This window comes from Ambystoma mexicanum, chromosome 4q (genome assembly GCF_040938575.1).
Source record: "Ambystoma mexicanum isolate Mex_15411 chromosome 4q, UKY_AmexF1_1, whole genome shotgun sequence".
Taxonomy (NCBI): domain Eukaryota; kingdom Metazoa; phylum Chordata; class Amphibia; order Caudata; family Ambystomatidae; genus Ambystoma; species Ambystoma mexicanum.
Window position 1 is genome coordinate 886,830,975 of NC_090928.1, and position 22,068 is coordinate 886,853,042.

At 46.6% G+C, this 22,068-nt stretch overlaps 1 protein-coding gene across 1 annotated transcript in view; it reads right to left on the bottom strand.

Moving 5' to 3' along the window:
• Positions 1-311: 311 nt before the first annotated feature.
• The window catches only part of LOC138468059 (calmodulin-lysine N-methyltransferase-like), a 734,539-nt gene continuing 712,782 nt past the window's right edge, over positions 312-22,068 (bottom strand). The window contains exon 4 of the mRNA XM_069608456.1: positions 312-550. Within this exon, the coding sequence (XP_069464557.1) occupies positions 549-550 (2 nt within the window). The 3' untranslated portion in view covers positions 312-548. The remainder of the gene's footprint in view (positions 551-22,068) is intronic.

The following is a 22,068-nucleotide window of genomic DNA, read 5'->3' on the forward strand; positions in this document are numbered from 1 at the left end:
CTTTCTCCCTCCCCTGGCAACTCTCTTACCGTGGCTATTATTTATCAGCCACCTGGCCAGATCACCTCCTTCCTCTCTGTGGGATGACCTCTCGTCCTCCCTCCTGGCCTCAACCACTCAACTCCTCCTCCTTGGACACTTAAACATCCAACTGGATGCTTTATGTCCCTCCTCTGGACTCTTTCACAACCTCAATACAAAGAGTCCCACAATACAGCTTCCTTCCCTTGCTGATCAGAATGAGTCACCATAGATGCATGTCAACTTGCTTGTGCTCGCCCCTTACCCAAAAAGTCAAGCGAAAAACCATGTACTTATCAAAAATATACACATATTTTAATGTCTATCAAAAAACACATCACATTCACAACTGAATTTTCAACACTTCAACAATGTGTTTCTAGAACCAACATAGAATTGAACATGTGAAATATACATAGAAATTCATCCAATCTGTATATTCTGTTGGTGCTGTCCTCAGGGCACTCAGTCTTTGTATATGTTCTGGTATTCTCCCATCACATTTCAGTTTGCCAAAATATCAACAATTCTAAAAAACAAACAAACATTGATACTTAAAAACATGGTTTCTATTCTTTTGTGCATCACAAGTAATACATAGCATCTATTCCAACTTCATCTCTATTTTCCATAAAAACCACAGGGAATTATGATTTTGGGCTATTTCTTTTCCCATTTTTACTAAACGTTTACAAGTTTTGCATATTTCAATTTTCTTGTTACAACATTATTTAGACCAAGTGTCTGCCCAATTTACCTCTTTCTACACATTTAGTTTATTAATCCTAAAACGGGAGTTACCAATGTCTGTCTCTCAAAGATTTTTTGTAGACTATGCACTTAATTGCTATCTCGATTCTCCTGAATGGATTCTATAGGGAACAATTCTTATTCTGTGTTTCCCCTCGAGTAATGAGAAAGCAACTATCCCAACGATCACACTAAGTAAGAGCTTACCTATTGGGAACTCTGTAATTATATCCCTCTATGATCCTAGCTTCGAAGGATATCTGCTGTGCTTTTACAGCTGGGACGGCGGAGGAGTCATCTATCTAGACGCCTTCACCAATCTATTATGAAAAAACAAAAATGCGTTTTGAAAAACAGGGTTTTATTCCTGAATAATGCTGTAATTATACTTATTAACTCTTGGGGCTTACCTCTTAATTATTCACCCATAACCTTATTATCGGGAAGAGATATTAGATAACCCACTGCAGACTACGATATTTTCTTTGCTGCAAAGTCTATATGGCCAGAAACGAGAAGAAGGAAAACAGGGATGATTAGATTCCCTTACACGATACGTTAGTAAGTATTCCCTTATTGCGCATCCGTCTTACCTCGCACTTTCAGTCGTGTCCTTGCAGTTAAGCTCGCACACATAGCTCTCGTCTCGGAGCGGTCGAACAAATGATACCTGCCCCCCACCGTCTTAAATAGACAGCCTCGTTCACTTGCATCCGCACGTAGTAGCATATATGTGCCGCTCATGTGACCCGCAGCCATGTTGTTATAGTCTTTACATCCGCCATGCTGGAGCGGGTTTATCAACTAGGAACACTGCTTACTTAAAAGCTGCATGGCCACATCTGTGTGCCGCTCAGATGACCCGCAGCTATGTTATTGTGATGTATACATCCGCCGAGCTAGAGCGGGTGTATCAACTGGGGGCAATATTTACTTAGAAAAGTTTGTGTGTGTACCTTTCGTAAAAGCAATTGTTATCTCTACCAGAATTCGTCGATGTGCGGTGTGGCTGTCACACCATATTTATCAAGTGATAGTCTACCCGGGATGTTAGCGGAATCGCTACATGTATTCCTTGGGGGGAATAGACGTTTCCTGATTGCAGCAGTGGCGCTGGAACACTGCACATATTCCAACACTTCTCTTCCCAAACTACCCTACATTTATGTTCATTTTTTATGATGAATAAATAGGGACCATTCAATGGAAATGTTAAGTCCATTCCTTACACTGTCTGGGGAATAAATCCATTTCTGTTCGGCCTGTCTTAATTTCAGATCTCTGTTACCCCCTCTAGGTTGGGGAAGTACCATCTCAATGATGAACCAGTATTTGTCATCTACCCCATGGCCAACACTCTTAAAGTGTGCTACCAGGGGTTTCTCTGGTACCTGATTTTTCACACATGATCTGTGTTCGCAGATTCTCTGACAAATCGGTCTTTTAGTTTTCCCAACATATAGTAAACCACATGGGCACCTAATGCCATAGACTACCCATTTGGAATTACAATTGGTGAAGTTTTTCAACACCCATTTTTTTCCTTTTTTGAGATTGACAAATTTCATATTGGATGTTAATTTGCACACTGAGCAATGACCACAGGTGAAGTGGCCTACTACCGGTGGTAAATTCCACAGGGTCGGCTGGGTCATCGACTTCTCTTCTATGGGTGTTCTGTAAGTATGCACCAATTTGTCTCTCAGGTTGGGCATACGTCGAAATGCAAACCGTGGTTTACTAATGGAAAAGTCGTCAGTGTTGATTATATTCCAATTTTTTAGGATACACCTGCGTAATTCATTACTAACAGGAGAGAATGTGGATACACACGTAATCTTGTCCTCTGTGACTCTGGGTTGAGGAGTGAGGCAATCTTGCCTTTGTGTATTTTTTGCTCTTTTCATCGACCTACGGACTATGAAGGGTGGGTATCCTCTTGCTTTCAGTCTAGTGGATAGATCTTTGCTGTTCTTATCAAAGTCCTCTCTATGGGTACAATTTTTTCTCACACGTAGGAACTGTCCAAATGGCAAATTCTGCCGTAAGGATTGTGGATGAAAGCTTTCAAACAATAAGAATGTATTTTTGTCTGTGGCTTTCCTGAATAAAGTAGTGCCAAATTTGTTGTTGGCATCTTTATAGATCACGGGATCATTTTGTCACTGGAACTCATGGTGAAATTAATACATTGTTCTTGATCGTTGACCCAGATGAGGAGCAACATGAACACATCGTCGATGTAGCGGACCCAGACTTTCATCTGATGTTTAAATGGGTTGTGTTCTGCATACACAGAATGAATCTCAAGGTCGTCCATAAAAAGGTTCGCAAGGTCGGGTGCGAAACTTGAACCCATACTCGTTCCATGTTGTTGTAAATAGAACGTATTTTGTTATTGGTCAAGGCTAGTCTAATGCATTCTAAAATGAATGCTGATGGAACCGTCTTATCTTCCCTTTTCTCTAGATACTTACCCATGATATTTACACATTTCATCTGCGGGATACTAGTATACAATGACTCGACATCTAGAGTGACTAAGATGTCTTCCGTTTCTACCACTAACGTATCCAACACTTTGATCATTTGTGTCGTGTCCTGGATATAAGAGCGCATTGTTTTCACAAATGGCCTTAGAAAAAAAATCGGTATAAATCGATAGAGGCTCCAAGATAGAGCCAATCGCTGCCACAATAGGACGTCCAGGTGGGACCTCCTTGTCTTTATGGATTTTGGGTAAACAATAAAACGCAGGTGTGACTGGATGTTGTTGTGTCAAAAACACTTTTTCCTCAGTCGATCCACCCTTCCATTTCCGCATGATTCATAAGACTTCCGATCTCTTCACAGATTCTGGGCGTTGGGTCACCAGGCAAAGGTTTGTAAAAGATGATTTTATCCAACTGTTTTTTAACTTCGGTTCGATATTTTTCTGTTCCCCATAGAACAACACCTCCACCTTTGTCTGCTGGTTTTATAACAAACAAAGTATTCTTAGCTAGATCTTTCATCGCTACCCTTTCTTCTTTGGACAGATTATCTTTGTGTGTTCTTAGTATGGACCAAAGCTTTCATTTCACAAATGATCTTGTTTTGAAAACTGATGATTTCTGGGGAAACCATCGAGGTTAATGGGGTAAAAGTAGAGGGTAATTTCAAACCTGAAACGCTCTTATCCCGTGGTCTTTGATCATCATGATCTTTAAAGAAATACTTCAACCGAATCGTGCGGAAGAAATTGCGCATCTCCATTTCCGTGGTAAAAAGGTCAGCTTTATTTACCGGTACAAAAGACAGTCCTTTACTTAATACCCGGGTCTCGGCTGGTGTGAGAGTGTGATTACTTAGATTGAAGATAGGGATCACCAAGTCGGCGGCCCCGGTTGCCATTGACGTGTTCGCATCCCGTGGTTGCCTGGTTGGCGATTCTTCCCTCGTCTGCCCCGGTTCTGAAAAGGGCCTCTTTGTGGATTTCCTGTATTCAACGGGCCTGTACTAGAACCCCCATGAATTCGAAAAGGTGACAAATTTTCTAAATGGGCGTCTATTGTTGGGGCCTTGATTCTGACCTTGGTTCATATTGCTCTGTGTGAAAAAACCTGGAACTAAATATGGGTATGTGACCTCTTCTTTATAGTTTTGGACATCTTTTTTGAACTTCCACAACTTTTTGTCCATTTTGAAGGTCTTGAATTTCCCCATATCTTCTTCTATTTTTTCCAATAATGCTTTTGCATTCGGTATAACTGAATCTTCCTGGATTTTTTTCTCTAACTCTGCTAGATCAAGTTTCTGTTTCTTCGCTTCTTCTTCTGCCATCGATATGACCAAAATAATCCAATCCCGGGAACATTCATTCCCTACACCACTAAAATTAGCCATAAATTTGGGGTTATCTAAAAAAACCCTAGGAATATTCTTCACTTGGAGACCCTCGGGGATGATCCCTGCTTTCAAATACTCCACCATTAATTGGCCGTGAGATTCCGTGCGTATCAGTTTTTTAACTTTTTGAGTTAAAAGATCTAAGTCATTGGTAGTTGGTGGTGTGGAATTGGCTGTTAACGGGGTGGACTGTCCTAGAATCGACGGCAGTTCAAAAAATTTCCTAAACTCATCTTCCGTGAAGGAGACTATGTTTACATTTTCCATACTGACAAGCTAATTAGCTCAACCAACCAACGGGTTGTCCTATAACATCAACTTCAAAGAGCTACAAAAGTCCTCTTTTTAGGGGCTGTGTGGGTGAGGACAGTGAGAACCAAAATAGAAAGAGTCCCACAATACAGCTTCCTTCCCTTGCTGATCAGAATGAGTCACCATAGATGCATGTCAACTTGCTTGTGCTCGCCCCTTACCCAAAAAGTCAAGCGAAAAACCATGTACTTATCAAAAATATACACATATTTTAATGTCTATCAAAAAACACATCACATTCACAACTGAATTTTCAACACTTCAACAATGTGTTTCTAGAACCAACATAGAATTGAACATGTGAAATATACATAGAAATTCATCCACTCTGTATATTCTGTTGGTGCTGTCCTCAGGACTCTTTCACAACCTCTACAACTCTCTCTCTCTCTCTCTCTTTCTATTCTCCACTCTGGCCCGACTCACTCTGTAGGGCACAATCTGTATGTTCTGATCTCCTCCAACCTCCCACTCTCTATACCTCTCACCACTCCTCTCTCCTGGAGTGATCACTTTCTCCTTTCCTCCCATCTCTCCCTCTCTACCTCTTAGGCCAAGCCAACTCCAGCACTGCCACCTACCTTCTTGGTCATCCGACCCATGAAGCGTGTATCAGTTGAGGCTTTAGCCGCCACTTTCTATCCCCCTTCCTCCACCTCTGGCTGACTCACATCCTGACACAGCCCTTTCCATGCTCCACTCTTCTATCTCTGATACTCTCGATGCTCTTGCCCCGGTCATGGGGATCCGCTTCAAGCCCAAAGTCAAGTGCAACTCCTGGTACGACTCCAACGTCATCACCCTTAAACGCAATTGCAGGGTGGCTGAGAGGAAATGGCTAGCATCTTGTGCATCCTCTGACAAAACTGGCCTGCCGCCTGCTCCAAAGGCAATACTGTCTCTCTGTCCGCACCAAGAATAGAGCTAACATCCAAGCCTGTTTCTCTGCCGCATCTAACAACTCGGCCGAACTCTATAAAATCTTCAAGGAGCTGGCCAATCCTGCTGCAGTCTCTACTTCTCCTGTCACCTCCAAGGCCCTCTGCACGGCCTTGGCTTCTCATTTCATCTCTAAAACCCAGGACATCCTGTCCACCCTCTGTCCTTTCCTCCTCCTCCGTATACTCCCTCTTCTACCTCTGGCCACCCTGTGGCCATCTCTCGCCTTTCTTTCTCTTCCTTCCCTCTGTTCTCCCCTGATGAGGTTTTTAGACAAGTCCAATCTATGAAAGTCTTGTCTAACCAGGTTCTTCCCTGTCCTTCCAAAACCATCAAGGACCACATTGACACACTTGCTCCTGCCCTGGCTGACCTCTGCAATCACTCCTTCACCACTAGAGTATTCCCTTCCTCCCCATAAGCACTTTTGTGCACCCCCTTTCTCAAGAAACCCTCAGCCGACCTCTCTTTCCCGACTATTACCCGATCTCCATCACTCCTTTCCTGGGCAAACTCCTAGAAAAGCTGGCCATCTCCCAGCTTAATCTTCCCGCTGAATCTGTTGGTTGTCTCCATGACCATCAGTCTGGCTTCAGAGCAGCCAGAAGCACAGAAACCGATCTCCTGAACATCCCTGAAGACCTGCTCCCTAACCTTGATTCTACTCTCCTCTCTGGCCTCATATTACTCTATCTCTCTTCTGCCTTTTACATGGTCAACCATGCTATCCTGCTCAACCGTCTCTGTCATCATCTGGGTATCACCGATCAGGCCGTGGCCTGGCTGACCTCTTTCCTCTCTGATCGACCCTCCGAGGTCCAACTTGTATCCTTGCTTTCCTCTATCTCACTTTCTACCTGTTGTGTTCCCCAGGGGTCTAACCTCTCTCCCTGGCTCTTCAACAAATAACTGGCACCTTTCGCCCACCCAATTGCCGCTCTCTGCTCCAACTTTAAGTGCTATGCGGATGACACTCAGCTTGTTTCCAGGCTCCCCTCAGCCACCTCTTCTCCTTCTCTCATCTCTGACTGTCTGTCTGCTATCCAAAAGTGGTGTGCCGCCAATGATCTCTGCCTTAATGCCAGTAAGACGGAATTTCTCCTCATCGGCACACCTGCACACTCCTTTCCTGTTGCACTCTGGCCAGCCTCCCTTGGCTCTCTTCCTGCTCCCACCTGTGAGGCTAAGATCCACTGGGTCATCTTTGACTCTGCACTCTCCTTTTCTCCTCACATCTCTGACATCTCTAAGAAGTCAAACTACCAACTTCACCTCCTCAGAGGTATTCTTCCTTTCCTCCCCCAAAAGCTGTCTCCAGAGCTCTGGTTCTCTCTAGGCTGGGCTACTGCAACAGCCTCTTTCTAAATCTGCCTGCTTCTACTCTCCGCCCTCTGCAATTCATCCAGAACAGAAATGCGAGACTTGTCCTTGGCCTCAAGCCCAGGGATCGTATCTCTCCAGCACTGAAATCTCTTCATTGGCTCCCAGTGGCTGCAAGGATTAAGTTCAAGACCCTCTGCATTGTCCACAAGGCCTCTGGGGCGTGGGTCCTCAATACCTCCAACTCTCTCTTCGTAAATACCTTCCTGCTTGAGCTCTTCGCTCCTCCACCTCCAACTCCATCAGGGTCAGACGCTTCTCCAAGCAACGAGTTGGGGGTAGATCTCTTTCTTCGGCTGGGGCCTCCCTCTGGAACAGCCTCTCTGAAACTTGAGGAAAACCATGTCCGGTACCGAAAGCACCTCAAGATGTTCCTCTTTGCTTCTGCCTTCTCTCTTCCTATCCCCTGCTGATCTCCTGTCTGATACTGCACTGGTCACCTGGCTACCCTCTGATTTCGGGCCCAGGTCCCTGCCCGCCCAGTTGCACACCTGCACTTCCCCCTGGCAACCATTGCACTTGGGTCTGTATCTGTAACCCTACAGTCCCCAAACCTGCACTTATTGGACACCCGCTGTCTGCACTTACCCTTGCACCTGCCACCTGCTGGCCTCACTTCTTGTTATTGTTGATCCCATATACAGCACTGCCTCCCTCCGCCCTCCTCTGCACTTGCGTGATCTCAATGTCACTTGGCCTAGTAAGATCATTGTCTCTGTCCTCCCGCTGTTCCCCTTCCGTGCCTCGTCGCGCCTTGAAACACTTGTGTATAGGCATTTTATAAATGCCATATCATATCGATAGAAGTAATTACAACTCAAAACAAATGAGTGCAACTACTCCCAGGAATTCCTCTGTAATACCGGTGGGGGTTTTGACATTTCTCTAGCTGAATGGGCTGACTTGATTGGGCATGGGAAATTAGCTTAGAAGGAATAAGCCATACCCCAATCTGTAGCAGACAAGGATGTGGGTGGGTGGAGGCTTGGGGGAGGGGTTAATGCAAAGTAGACAAGAGTACAGATACCCACTGAGGAGTGTATCCGACATCTTGGAATTTAGCTTTTATCACTTCCTGTCTTAAACCCACCACATTGTGCCAGACCTAAACTGCTTTTGAGAAGCTGGAGATTCCTGGGCCTGTCCACTGAGACTGCATGGACATATTGAGCTGCTGGACCGCCAGCTGAAAAGATGGGCTAAAGCAGTTCACCCCAAAATGAGCCCCATTTGAGAAGACTCGATGTATCAAGCCACTAGAAGCAAATTGCCTGCGTTCTTCAGCTTTGAGATCACATTGCTGTGTCAAACCATGGCTCGGCACATTGAAAAAGTGCTATGAAGACTGTTTTGACACACTGTCAGACACTACAAAGAGACTAAGGTAGAGTTTACATGGTTTGGAGGCCCTGAACAATCTTTTTATAGGTTAACCCCTTAGGCCCTGTGTCCTAGGGATGGTTGGGACCCCTTCCCCGCCTTACAAATGCTGCAAAAGTAATTGGATTGACTGTTACTGTTTTCTCTGTTATTGCTTGCATTCTCTCCTGTCAGCTAATACCTAGAGTATACTATCTATGTTGTGTGCTTGCATTACAGGCTTGGATTGTTAATCTGTGTTTAAGAAAAGTACATATTTTGATAGAAACTTGTTTATACTTTCCTTTTTTTTAAAGTAATGTCTATACTATTGTTGTTTGAAGGCTTCCATTCTGGCACACCTCTATTGAAGAGTATAGCTTTACTTCGGCCAACACTAGGCACAGGAGTATGACATACAATGTATGCCCATCACAGATGAACCAGTATTATTGCAAGGTTGACTATAGCACTTAGGAGCCATTGCTGCCCACTACACTACTTCTGGCCAACATTCTTTTCATCACAGTACCATACATACTTTTACAGTTAGCCGCCCAAGTCTGGGCTAGGACATTTGTCCCTTGTCACAGATGGAATCAAGAATCCCCAAAGATGGAATCCAAGATGGGCGCCATCCACTAAGGACACGACATGCTGAGCTCTGTCCGCCAAAATTGCCCAGCCTGGCATAAATTAAACCACGACCCCACTCAATGAGCAAGAAGCCAGCAGGAATCCCCAACGCAAACTCGGGGGTCCCCGGAGCAATTATGCCCGCGCAACACATAGAAGCGGAAAAGCGCCAGCACACAACGCAGAGGAGACTCACCCAGTAGACTGAAGAGAAAATTAGGCAGGACGCAGAGCCTGAAGCGAACAGCCACCCCCGCCCGCACTCCTACAAAAGGCTCCCCTATGCCAAGAAGCATGCGGCTAATATAACTGCTCCCTACCACCGGTGCACGTGGCAGGGAAAACATACGGACGTTGCCCTGGGCCCCGCTACTGGTGGAGATGCTACGAGAGAACAATCAGGGCAAGTGAGGAGGGTGAGTTCGCCCCTTTCCAGAAGCGGCACACCTGGCTCCGTGGGATTGCAGGAGTAAGCGGCCGCAAACTACCCCGGGCCATAACAGAGCGGCCACATAAGGGCAGAGAGGGACTGGACGCTGCAACCTCTTCACGCTGGCAGTAGTCTGCAGGAGATGCAACCTGTCAAGCACCCTCAAGGTAGACACCATATAAAAGTCCCTCTGACAAACCCAACATTATGGGACCCTGCAAGCAATCCCTTTAACTAAACCAGGGGCCCAGGCACTCAAAGGGTGAATCAGTCCACAGGCCACGCCGTCCAGAAGCAGAACCAAGATTTATCAGCCCCAACACGGAAAGCGGGACACCAGCCCACTGTGAATCAACAGAAATCTCCAAATCTGGAAAAGGCAAAGCAACAGTGCACCCGGGCCACTCCACTTTAAACGTAAATAGAGCCACACATTTACAGCCTCACACACATTTCAGAAGCTCCCCCAAAGTGGGAGACAGCCAATGCCAGGCTCCAAAGGAACAAAAACACTGAGGAAGCCCACGCAACTCACCACCCCTGCCCCAACCCAATCCGAGACTGCTGGCTGCAATCTGGAGAAACAGAACTGCCCTCAGATAGTTGTCATCACCCCGGGAATGCACACCAATCTTACCCGACCCCTGCATAGCGGCATCCAAAGAAGACATGAAACAGTGCTGCTTGGACTTCCAGGAGAAGCTAGCCACCTCACTGCAAGCCCCATTCAAAGCTTTCACTGCCGATTTCAAAACCGCACTATCAGAGATTAGAAGGGGTGTCTCCTTTCTGGGAGGAAAGGACTGACATATACGAGAAGGCATTACAAGACCTAGACCAGGACAGCTCCAAATCTGACGAGCTACTAGAATAAGTAGCCCGGTTCACACAAAATTTGGAACTGCAATGTGAAGACCTTGAAAACAGATCTCGAAGATCCAATATCCAAATCAGGAATCTCCCAGAATAAGTCCAAGAAGCAGATCTGAAAGACGTAGTAACATGCATCTTCAAAGACTTTATAAACACAGAAGTGGAGGTCAAAATTCCAATTAACCAGGTCCACAGAGTGGGCCCAAAATGCCAGGTGCATGCCCCTGAGACAACCTTGCGGCCCTAGCAAACTACCAGCAAAATGAGCAGATCACGGCCAGACAGGCGGCGCAGATCACCTTCAATGGCAAAGAAATTCAGCGCATCCAAGACCTGCCCCAAATAACGCTTCAAAAAAGAAGGGACATGGGTGAACTGCCAGCCCACTTAAAAGCCAAGAAGATATCATACAGGTGGAACTTCCCTTTCAGGCTCCTATTCAGCTGGGAGGACAGACAGCATTGAGTAACGTCAATAGAGGCGGTATTCTGGAGAATGCAAATCGACACAGGCACACAAGCAGGTCCAACAGCGGACCGACAGCACAACCCACGGGGACCCAGGCCATGGGAATGGTCCCTTACAGAACGAAGCCACAGGAAAAGCAAGAAAAGTCATCCTGACCGCCCTATCCCAGATGCGGCAAAGACACCGTTATCACCTATGAAGGGCACTGTGGCTGAGGCAGGTAACCTACGGCCGAGCTGGAACAATTAGGCAATACAAGTTAAGCTATGGTGGAGCTCGCCGCAGAATCATACCAAAGACATAATGACTGGGGTTGCAGGATATTCTGCACGTGCCCCCGGATATACTTGTGATCCACCTCCTAGGACCGCATCTTTGGGAGGAATAGCAAAGGTGGCCTACACAGGGGGGAGGAGAGGATGGGAAATGTTAAAGTTGTCACGGGTGATGGGGTGAGGGCATTCGGGATTGAAGGGATGGCGGGGGGGGAGTCGCTCAGAGTATACCAGATCCGCAAAGAAAAAAACACAACATAATGCACAGGGATAAATGTCTGCACACAGAAAGAGGCAGAAGCACACACGCTACCAAATTAACCGCAATCTCTAACAGTAGGGACATCTTCAGGTGCCTAACCCTTAACATTAGGGGCTTAAACACTGTGGTCAAAAGCAGGAAGTTAGAATGCCTCCTCAAGACACACACCTACCTGTGACACCCTTCACTTCATGCTCAGTCTAACACTCCCTCACCTTGTGTTTACCACCCGTAGGGAGACGCAATCCTTTGGCCCGGAAGAAGGCACCATATCCTGGAAGCCGAAACGTCCCAGGGTCCAGCTGCACTTTTGCTGGCACCTGTTACACCTGTGGGAATTCATTACTTCTTTGTTCCCGACGTAGACCAAGGGTTGGTCACCTATAGTTAACAGACTAATGTCTTATACATATAGGTCTTGTCTTGACTCTACAAGGACAAGGACCTCGTCCATATATTTGTATCTGCACTAGAGAACAGTGCCTATTAGACATGTTGAGGCCTTACTACAGTCTACCCCCATCCTTTACTGCATGAAATTGTTGCAAATGAATTCTATGTATTTCTGCATTTGTTGCTTTCTGCTTTCATACTCATCAGTCTACAACTAATGTGTTCTCTTGATGTAGTACAAGTACATGTGAACACTTTTCACTTCTGTAAACGCTTTGCTGCAGAAGGTCTTTAGGTTCCATGTCTCCAAAAATGCTACCTGATTGTTCTCGAAAGCATGAAATTGTCACACCTTCATTATTGTTGATCAATGAACTTGTTATAATAAAATTACACTATGTATAACACTTGTGCTTACATGTACGAATGAATGTGCGTGTAGCCTTTACCAATTTGGGGTCTTTTAGACTTTGACATAAGCTTAGATTAACGGTGACCTGTGCAAACACCATAATCCTCTTATTGAATAATAGCATACAGTACTAATACTATGCTCTAACTATTGTCAGGCGGCTACCCCTGTTTGTTACATATCCTCAGGACACACCAGCCGGACATAATCGCAATCCAGGAAACACACATCAAACTACAGGATCACCACAAAATGAAACTTACCCCAAAATAATCCAAGCAAATGCCAAAGGGATGAGGGCGGGGTTCCTCATTCCAGTAAAAGGCAGTACCCAAGTCTTAACACACAAAAGCCGACAAAGAAGGATGTTACCTCTTTGTAACTATCCAAGTGGGCCCAAGAACCTCACACTAGCCTCTATCTATGCCCTCAACACAACCCAAGAGGGGTTCCTGAAAACAGTTCTCACAGAACTAGAACAGTGCAGCAAGGGGGAGACCATTATGATGGGGGACCTAAGTATTGTGTGGGATTCATGCAGGGATAGAAGATCTACAACCAAGTACACACAAACTCCCCCTACTCCTGCCCTCAAAAAGAGATTCAAGCAATTGACCCTCAGAGATCTGTGGACCACCCTAAAGGGCGAGGAAACCGCATAGACACATTAATCCCACGTCCAGAAGTCCTTCTCCAGAATCGACTATATGTGGGGTTCTGCTAAGCTAATAGGCACAATATTGCACATCAAAACCCACACGATTATGCCCCAATAACCCTAGACTTGTGTCATGATCTCTGCTTCCAAAAGGTCAGGGTTTTCCCAACTCCCTTGGAAGCAGATCCATAACCCAGGTTCCGAGGGCCAACCAGTCCCAATTGGGACCTTTTGGACCCAGTCCTGGTGCCAGTGGCACCAGGCTCATAAATATGCCCAGTCCCAGCGCTGGAAGCGCCGTGCTCATAATGCTTGGGTGGATTTACCTGCAGCAGACCATGCTGCTTACTTGCCTGCCAGCTGAGCCTCTGATCCTCTTCTGTTTGGAACTACTTTTCCTGTTGGGTGGGGCAGGAGCCACTCCCTAGATTCAGAACACTGGAACTCTTCTGGAAAGCAGGAACTCTTTTCTTACCTAGGCGTGGCTGTGGAAGGAGACACCTAAGCACTACAGGAGGCTATTTAAACCACACCCGGTGGATGAATCTTGCTTTGCGTTATTCTGCATCCTCTGCAGCAGAACGCTCATCGTGTCTTCTGCATCGGATCCTGGGCCTAAGGAAAAAGGCTTACCATCCTGAATCCAGTCTTCAGCAACACCTATAAAGACAAGAAAGAACAGGTTAGCATTCCGGCATCTGAAAGACAAAGGCTTACCTACTCTTCGTGCGCTCCGGAGGTCTTCACACTGCATTCCGGCATCTGAAAGACAAAGGCTTACCTACTCTTCGCACGCTCCGGAGGCCTTCGGCGCTGCATCCTGCATCTGAAAGACAAAACAAGGTGCGTTTAAAGACATTGGGGAACTGTAATACTCACGTGCCATTACTCCTTTCCACATCAACCCCAGTGGGTATTCCGGCACCCTGCAGCCGCTCCGAACTCGTACCTGCAAAATAAAAGACAGTTAGAGCGCATCGTGAAGCAGGCAACAAGCGCTTACTTACGTGCTTCCAGGCGCTTCTATTCATCACACGGACTCCATCTTCAACTCACTTCAGCCCGTCATCCGCCATCGCCGGAACCTGCAAAACAAGAGACATCATTGCTAAAGACTTTAAAGACAATAGAATTACTCGAAACTTACCGTTTGTGCAGTAAACGACGGACAGCAGTCCTCTGAAGTCAAGAGGCCTGCGCTACCGATCCAGTGAAGAAACTGGTTACAGCACCCTGCCCCGAGGCAGATGGAGAGCTCGGCATTCACTTACCTAAGGTGAGAGTGTTAACCTTTGGGGGTCTACAGGAGAGCAAAAAAGGAAAGAGATAGGGACACCCCAATAACCCCAGTTCATTAATCCCATATTTTCTGTCTGCAGACATCTTACTCTTGAAGTCAGGCATACAGTGCACAGAGGTCCAGCCCAAAGAGGCAACCGGGTGCTACACATCACCTTTGAAGATACGGTAGTCGCCCAGTCAAGACCGGCGCCTCTGCGAGAATCAGGTGAGCGTTACAGAACGCAAAGCCTACCGCAAAACTCTCGCCCAGGCGCTATGGAAACCTCGGATACTGACCACCTAGCCCGGTTACTTGGGGAACTAAGGGCAGAAGTGCATGCAGCTCGTCAGGAAACGAATGCTCTAAGAAGGGAACTAATTATTTCCAAGGAGAGAACAGACGGTCTTGCTAGACAATTGCTACAGTCACAAGCCGGACAAACCCCGTTACCCGCATCAGGGGCAAATCTTCCTTCAACATCCTCTATGAATCCAGTGCAGATCAACCTACCTGGGAATGTACCTCTGGCTCCGCCCGAACGATTTTCTGGTGACCCAAAGAGGTTTGCAGTATTTATCAATCAGTGCCGGTTGCACTTCTTATGCCGGCCAGCAGCCTTTCCAACTGATCAAGCTAAAGTAGCTTTTGTACTTTCGTACCTTAGTGGCAATGCGGCAGACTGGTCGATCCCTCTAGTTAATCAAGATGATCCGGTTCTCCATGATTTTCAAGCCTTTCAGCTTAGTATGGAAAAACTGTTCGCAAGACATTCACAGGGGCAGGCCTTGGACAATGAGCTTCTTTCGTTGCGACAGGGTAATCAAGACCTTTTGGCTTATATTGCATCTTTCAATAGACTAATAGTGGAAACTCAATGGCCTGAGGACAAAAGGATTACGCTGTTTTACAGAGGTCTACGTGGAGAGCTCAAAGACGTTTTAGCCCAAGTAGTGAATCCCCCACAAGACTGTTCGGATTATATAGACTTGGTCGTTCAAATAGATCATAGACTGCAGAACAGGAAGGCCGACCGTTCCAAGTTTGATGCTCGAGTATTGTCCAAACCGCCAACTCCTTCCAAAGGAGTAGACTCCGGGGAACCCATGCAAATTGGGGGTCTGAAAGGTCCTCTAACACAAAGGGAGCGGGAAAGGAGAAAACAGTTGCAAAAATTATGCCTATATTGCGGAAACTCAGGGCACTTTCTTCGAGACTGTCCGGTGAAACCTGCCAAGAAGGCAGTAGGAGCTGCAGTTACCAAAGTTACAAACTCTGAGCAGGGAAACGACCTCGCCCGACAAGAATAGAGGTCCTCTTGCCGAGCGTGAAAACCAGTTCCGTGACCTCGCATTTCGTGATACCTATGGTCCTCATTAGCCCTGATAATCCGGATCGATTACATGCAATTGAAGCTTACGTCGACAGCGGTGCCATCGGCAATTATGTGGATCATGAAATGGTTTTGAGGATGAATCTAACTCTTTGTCCCAAGGCTGTAAAGGACGTCATTACTACAGTGGATGGTACGGAGATAGCCTCCGGGCCAGTAACACATACCACTCAAGAGGTGACGCTAGTAAGTCAAGATGGACACCATGAGAAGATCGTGTTCGATGTGATCAAGGCCCCTCAGTTTCAGATTATTCTAGGAATACCTTGGTTAGAGAAACACAATCCTCTGATCGATTGGCGAGCAAGAACGGTCCAGTTTCCAGAATGCGTCTCTACTTGTCACCCTCCACCTGGTGTTGCACTGGCAGCAATTTCTTCAGAGACTCCCCAGTTACCTCCCGAATACCTTGAATACCAAGATGTTTTCCGGAAGGATCAGGCTAACACTCTACCTCCTCATAGGTCTTATGACTGCCAGATAGACCTGATACCTGGATCTACTCCTCCTTGTAGTAGAATTTATGCCCTCACCGAGCCTGAGAACCTTCACCTTCGACAATACCTGGATCAATACCTGGCGAATGGGTTTATTCGTCCTTCCAAGTCCCCTGCTTCTTCAGCTTTGTTCTTCGTTCCAAAAAAGGAAGGAGACCTTAGAACTTGTATTGATTATCGCTTCCTGAACCAGATCACCGTTAAGAATAGATATCCGTTACCTTTGATCCCTGAACTCCTGGACCAAGTCAGAAAATCATGCATATATACAAAGCTGGATCTTAGAGGAGCTTACAACTTGGTACGAGTAAAAGAGGGCAATGAATGGAAGACTGCCTTCCGCACCAAGTATGGGCTATTTGAATATCAGGTCATGCCCTTCGGACTTTGCAATGCCCCGGCCGCCTTTCAATATTTTATGAACGATGTCCTCAGAGAGCTCATAGATGTGCGTGTTGTTGTTTACATTGACGACATCCTCGTTTATTCTTCATCGGAATCTGAACATCGGAAACATGTGAAAATGGTCCTCGAAAGATTGCGTCAACACAAACTTTTCGCTAAGTTGGAAAAATGTGTTTTCAACGTGACTGAAGTTGAATTCTTGGGATTCATATTATCACCTGGCGGAGTATGTATGGATTCAAAGAAGGTCGATGCAGTTCTCAAATGGCCATCACCATCCTCCGTAAAAGGTGTGCAAAGCATGTTAGGCTTCGCTAACTTTTACCGCAGGTTTATCCCCGAATTCTCTCGAATAGTCCAGCCCATCACTGCCTTGTTAAAGAAAAACAAACGTTTTGAATGGTCTACCGAGGCGGAACAAGCATTCCAGGATTTGAAGACTACATTTATCTCTGCACCAATCTTAAAACACCCTCGCCCCGAACTCCCCTACATCGTGGAAACTGATGCTTCAAGCCTTGCCATGGGGGCAGTTCTATCACAAAAGGACCCGGTAACCAATCAGTTGCATCCCGTGGCATTTTGGTCCCGCAAATTCTCGCCTCCTGAAATCAATTACACGATTACTGACAAGGAACTTCTGGCTATCAAGTCTGCCTTTAAGGCTTGGTGGCATTATCTGCTGGGGGCCCGACACACCGTTACTGTGATTACGGATCACCGAAACCTGCAATATTTGAAAACCGCAAAAGCCCAATCCTCTAGACAACTCCTTTGGGCATTATTCTTTGCCGAGTTTGACTTCATAATTACCTATCGACCTGGTACAAAGAACGGTAAAGCTGATGCCCTTTCTCGGATGGGAGTGGAAGAACACTTGATCAACCCTAAACCTGTACCAATCATTCCCGAACAAAGAATTCTGGGTGTAATCGCCACAGAATCCATAGAGGAAGTTAAGGATAAAGCCAGGCAACTTGTAACTCCAGCAGACATACAGAATTGGCATCTGCAGGGAAAGGACTTTGCAGTAAAGGACAACTTATTGTATTTCCAAGAACGATTATACCTACCCAGCACAGATTTACAGAAAAAAGTAATCTCCTGTTATCACGATTCTTTAATGGAAGGTCATCCCGGTATGGCCAAGACCTCAGAAAAGATCAAGCGCTACTTCTGGTGGCCGTCTTGGAAAAAAGATATCAGAGACTTTATAATGTCTTGTGGAGTATGCGCCCAAAACAAGAGTCAAAAGGAAAGACCAGCAGGCCTCTTACGCCCTATTGACATCCCACCTCGCCCTTGGCATACGCTTTCTATGGACTTCATCACCGATCTACCTCCATGCTCCGGATACAATACGATTCTAGTAATCGTGGACTTATTCTCCAAGATGGCGCATTTCATTCCGCTCAAAGGCTTGCCAACAGCAGCAACTCTGGCCCGAGAATTTCTCGAAAACATCGTCCGACTACACGGTTTTCCTTCGGTTCTAATTTCGGATCGAGGTAGTCAATTTATTTCTCATTTTTGGCGAAGTTGCTGTCGGTCGGCTCAAATTGATGTGAGACTATCGACCAGTCACCACCCTCAGACCGACGGACAAACGGAGAGGACCAATCAAACTCTGGAACAGTATTTACGCTGCATGCTGCAACAAACTGAAAAAACTTGGAAAGACATCCTTTGGATAGCCGAATATGCCTACAATAACTCTGTCCATTCGGGAACTGGGAAAACACCGTTTTTTCTTTTGTACGGCAGTCACCCTCGAACCTCGGAGTTGGATCCCCTCCAAGATCTTGAAACACCAGCAGTAGACTACCTGCATTCTACAATCACCCAAGCTTTTAAGGAAGCTGTTTCTCACCTTCAAAGGGCTAAAGAACAATACAAGAAAGGAGCAGATCAACATCGGAAGGAAGCCCCTCAATATGAAGTAGGGGACCAAGTCTGGTTATCCACCAAATATCTACCTCTAAAAGGGCCACGCACATTCAACCCAAGATACCTTGTGGTCCCTATTCCATCACTACCATAGTAAACCCAGTAGCGGTCAAGTTGGACTTGCCCCCTCACATGAAGATACATCCGGTCTTCCACGTCTCTCTATTAAAACCCGTGCAACCTCAAACCCGACTAACTAAATCTCCAAAACCCATCCTAGTTGATGGAGAACTCGTGTTTGAAGTCAAAAGCATTCTGGACTCCAAGATCTCCAAATCTAAACTATTTTACCTAATTGACTGGAAAGGCTACGGCCCCCAAGAGAGATCCTGGGAACCTGCTGAATATGTCCACGCTCCTCGCCTAATCAAAAGATTTCACCGAACATTTCCTGACAAGCCAAAACCCCCGGAGAAGCCCGGTTTGGGAGGGGCCTTGAGGGGGGTACTGTCATGATCTCTGCTTCCAAAAGGTCAGGGTTTTCCCAACTCCCTTGGAAGCAGATCCATAACCCAGGTTCCGAGGGCCAACTAGTCCCAATTGGGACCTTTTGGACCCAGTCCTGGCGCCAGTGGCACCAGGCTCATAAATATGCCCAGTCCCAGCGCTGGAAGCGCCAGGCTCATAATGCTTGGGTGGACTTACCAGCAGCAGACCATGCTGCTTACTTGCCTGCCAGTTGAGCCTCTGATCCTCTTCTGTTTGGAACTACTTTTCCTGTTGGGTGGGGCAGGAGCCACTCCCTAGATTCAGAACACTGGAACTCTTCTGGAAAGCAGGAACTCTTTTCTTACCTAGGCGTGGCTGTGGAAGGAGACCCCTAAGCACTACAGGAGGCTATTTAAACCACACCCGGTGGATGAATCTTGCTTTGCGTTATTCTGCATCCTCTGCAGCAGAACGCTCATCGTGTCTTCTGCATCGGATCCTGGGCCTAAGGAAAAAGGCTTACCATCCTGAATCCAGTCTTCAGCAACACCTATAAAGACAAGAAAGAACAGGTTAGCATTCCGGCATCTGAAAGACAAAGGCTTACCTACTCTTCGTGCGCTCCGGAGGCCTTCGGCGCTGCATCCTGCATCTGAAAGACAAAACAAGGTGCGTTTAAAGACATTGGGGAACGTTAATACTCACGTGCCATTACTCCTTTCCACATCAACCCCAGTGGGTATTCCGGCACCCTGCAGCCGCTCCGAACTCGTACCTGCAAAATAAAAGACAGTTAGAGCGCATCGTGAAGCAGGCAACAAGCGCTTACTTACGTGCTTCCAGGCGCTTCTATTCATCACACGGACTCCATCTTCAACTCACTTCATCCCGTCATCCGCCATCGCCGGAACCTGCAAAACAAGAGACATCATTGCTAAAGACTTTAAAGACAATAGAATTACTCGAAACTTACCGTTCGTGCAGTAAACGACGGACAGCAGTCCTCTGAAGTCAAGAGGCCTGCGCTACCGATCCAGTGAAGAAACTGGTTACAGCACCCTGCCCCGAGGCAGATGGAGAGCTCGGCATTCACTTACCTAAGGTGAGAGCGTTAACCTTTGGGGGTCTACAGGAGAGCAAAAAAGGAAAGAGATAGGGACACCCCAATAACCCCAGTTCATTAATCCCATATTTTCTGTCTGCAGACATCTTACTCTTGAAGTCAGGCATACAGTGCACAGAGGTCCAGCCCAAAGAGCCAACCGGGTGCTACACATCACCTTTGAAGATACGGTAGTCGCCCAGTCAAGACCGGCGCCTCTGCGAGAATCAGGTGAGCGTTACAACTTGATTCTCCCCAGGCTGGCTCGCAAATTATGGAGCTCTTGTATCACCCAGTGATATGTGATGACATAGAACACAAAACAAAAGACTTTTCCGATTTAAATGCAAAGGGGGAAACAAGGGGAGACGTGACATGGGACGCCTTCAAAGCAACCCTACGCGGGGAACTCGTAGCACTCGAAGCACACAAAGAGAAACTGAGAAAGAATATGGCGGTAGATCTAGAAACGGAAGTTAAGAGACGTACTGAAGCGAATGAAAATGGACACAAGCCCCCACCTACATTGGTAATACAGAAACGCAAAAGGCAAACTAGACCTCTTACACTTCAAGCAAGCAGAAAAAAGGTTGCTATACATGAAACAAAAATATTACATTAAAGCGAATAAAGCTGACCGACTCCTGGCTAGACAGCTACGACAAATCAAAGCGGCCCAAACAATTCTGGGGGTGGAGGACTAAAGGAGGAACAGGGTGATGACCACAGAAGACATAACGCACAATTCCATTCCTTAGCTCTATATGCGTCAGACCGCCCGGACCAAGAGGCCCAGAATAAATATCTGCAAACAACCCTCTTACCCAAGATCCCCACCCCAGAAAGAGACCAGCTGGAACAAGATATCACCCGGGAAGAAGTGCTCCATGTAATAGCAAACCTCCAAAATAACAAGTCACTGCGCCCTGATGGCTACCCCACGCCTTTTACAAAAAAGTCAGGATAACCCTAGAACCAAAACTAAGTGACCTTTTTAACTCGTATGCAAAAACAGGCAGAATTGCCACCTCAATGGTGGAAGCCAAGATCATCCTCCTCCCCAAACCAGGGAAAGACCTGCAAAAATGTGGCTCTTACTGCCCGATAGCGTTGATAAATACGGCTGCAAAGATATACACTAAAGTAATCACAAAACAATTAGAGAACCACATACCCACACTTATTCTCCCCGACCAAAGGGGATTCTTAAAAAAAAATTTAAAAAAATCGCCAGACTCACAACAATATTAGGAGAGCATACCACCTGCTAGAGAAGGTGGCCAAAAAAGGGGACACCGTGGTCCTGGTCTCATTAGATGCCGGGAAGTCTTTGGACCATGTCAATTGGTCCTTTCTCTTCAACACCCTGAGCTCAATGGGCTTTGGCCCCCCAAGTCTGTAGCCATGATCCAGGCCAACTACATAGGCCCCACAGCTAGACATCTAATAAACTGGCATCTCTCTGGCCCTGTTCCCCTACAAAGGGGCACAAAGCAGGGGTGTCTTCTATCCCCATTCCTCTACGCGTTACACCTGGAAATGCTGCTCTCTCAGGTGCGACACAGAGACACAATTAAGGGTATCGCGTTTGGAGGCCACAACCACAAAATCATGGCGTATGGCGACGACATGCTGCTCACTATTACTGACCCCGCAGCATCACTCCCGGCGGCAACAAAGGAACTCTAAAGCTTTGGCAAAGCACCCGGCTTAAAAATGTACTTAGCCAAATCAGAAATACTGAACGTATCGCTCAAAGGAGGTGAAATGGCAAAAGCCAGAGAAGCATCACAACTCCACTGGGTCACTAAGGGGATCCGACGCCTGGGGGGTGACCCTTACACACACGCTTAGGGGCCTGTACCAAGCGAACTATAAACCGCTCCTGACCAATATCCACGCACAACTCCAAAAATGGAGCTCACTTACAGTCTCATGGTTGGGGTGCATCACCTCGATC